Source organism: Nannochloropsis gaditana (genome assembly GCF_000240725.1).
Source record: "Nannochloropsis gaditana CCMP526 unplaced genomic scaffold scaffold035, whole genome shotgun sequence".
Taxonomy (NCBI): domain Eukaryota; class Eustigmatophyceae; order Eustigmatales; family Monodopsidaceae; genus Microchloropsis; species Microchloropsis gaditana.
In genome coordinates, this window is record NW_005803918.1 from 94,356 (window position 1) to 96,387 (window position 2,032).

General features: G+C 55.9%; 1 protein-coding gene across 1 annotated transcript; it reads left to right on the top strand.

Annotated features, from left to right (window-relative positions):
- Positions 1–1,597: 1,597 nt before the first annotated feature.
- NGA_0319600 (uncharacterized protein) lies at positions 1,598–1,912 on the top strand (the record flags this gene model as incomplete). Its single annotated transcript, XM_005856125.1, has 2 exons — positions 1,598–1,630; positions 1,742–1,912. Coding segments are annotated over 2 exons (204 nt in total), but the record flags the coding sequence as incomplete, so codon positions are not given.
- Between the last annotated feature and the right edge of the window lie 120 nt (positions 1,913–2,032).

A 2,032-nucleotide genomic window follows, 5' to 3' on the forward strand; every position in this document is an offset into this window, starting at 1 on the left:
CAGGCCAGGTGACAAAGGATAATGAGATCGTGGAGGGGAGCAGGAAGAAAGGGGCGGAGAGAAGAGAAGAAGGGAAGGATGGAGGAAGGGAGGAAAAGAGACAGGGAGGGACGGAGGGAGGAAGGGAAAGAGGGAGGGAAGATCACCTCGCCCATTGACGTGGACCCTTCCCTCCTGCAAGAGTCGTCGGCAGGCTCGCCGAGAGAGCTCAGGGAATCGACGAACAAGCAGGATATCCAGGGGGAGCATGCCTGAGAGGGGGAGAGAGAGGGGAGGAGGGAGAATGGGAGGCACGCAGCCCCCCGTCTGCCAGTGTCCGCGCTATTACCACGCCCTCCCTCCCCGCTTCCCCCTTTGCACGACAATTGAACATCCTACCCTGCGCTTCGTGTCGTCCGCCCTCCCACCCGGACACCCACCTACCCTCCTTGGCAGTGACGTGGAATTCAGCAATCTCCTCTCCCTCCTCTACGTCCATCACCGCCGGGGTTTCTTGGTCATTTCTCCCGCCTTTTTCCCCCTTCGCTTGCGTTCCTCCACCTTGTACGCTGGAGAACAGGGCCCAGGGTGGGAGGAAGGAGATGTCAGCTTTCCTTACAGGGATACTTTCGATGTGCCTCGTAGTGAAGGGGAGGGGCGAGAAGGAGGGCACGTCCGTTCGGTATCTCCAGGCGGCACCGACATCAAGGAGAAGAAACAGAACGGCTAGGTAGATCATATGGACAGAGCGTCCAAATGCTGTATCCAAGAGGGGAATAAAGCGGCTCTAGTACTCTGGCCAATGATTTCAGCCGCTCGTTCCCAGGGGGATAGCTCCCTACGGGATGTCCTTGAAACAGATGGAAAGTGATTAGACTAAGTCATGAAGAAGGAGCTCCATGATTACTCATGCACCTCCGCGGTTACGCCGCTTTAAACCCCATGGGGCTCAATCTATGCAAAGCGCTGTGGGAGACGGCGAACATAGAAGTTGAAGTTCCTCCGTGCTACGCTTTCTTCGACGGCCCTCCTCCTTCCTCTTTGCCTGCTTTTTTCACGCTCTATGTCACATTCAACCCCCTGCATTCTAGATCTCAATGATTGTGCAAGACTATTTACACAGTAATCATTTGGTGCCGGTAAAATTTGTACTTGACGTTCCTTTGTGCGCTTCACACCCCTTCTGCTGGTTTTCCTCTCTAAAGTTTTATCCCTGGTTCACTCAATTTTATTCCCGAAAACGATTGTATACCCCGTCAGCACGTCAAGACTCTCAAGAGAATGGGTGTTGCCGGACAAATTTCGCAGATTGGAAGGAATGTGTAACTTTGGATGTGTCTTATCGTCATTGTTGACAAAATTATGTGCTTTCAGAGCCCATCATTTATCACGAAGTTTCCAACGTACTGTGAATTCACTTCTCCTGCCCCCAAAGGACCCCTGATTCTACTCTCTTCATTGTCTCGTCTCTCAGAGAAGAAGTCGGGGGTCTGCGCATCTAAATGGTGTCAACACGTCGGCAATCGGCGAAGCTGGAGTCCCGCAAGCAACAAGAAGCCACCTACAGGAATGCCGCCTTGGGCTCCATAGCGGCCGTGATATTGGGCCTGCTTATATTCTTCCTACTGCCCCAACGCGTGACGGGGTGGAGGTAGGCCTAAGACGGGGAGGGTGGTGACGGAGGGAGAGGGCAAGTCAAGGCCGCCCGCGCCCCAATCCCCCCCCCAACCCTCAGCTCCATCACGTGCTGACTTCTCAACAGGGTCTCCATCCCCGGACACTCGCGTCGCTTGCCTCCGACTTCGTGGCGGAGCCCTCAAAGGCGCCAGTTTCCCCGCTCACCCCAGCCTCGGACCACGCCTCACCCCCCCGCCGTCCCTCCCTCACTCCCTCGTCGCTCCACGGCCCATGCGCTCAGCCCTACGAAGGCCCTTACCTCCCTCTTTCCCAGCAGCATCATTTTATCTGGCCTCTTTCTCCTCCTTTCTTATGTCATTCCCCCGGACGTGGCCCTGGCAGCTCCTCTTCCCGGCTCCCTCTCTCCCACGCTCCC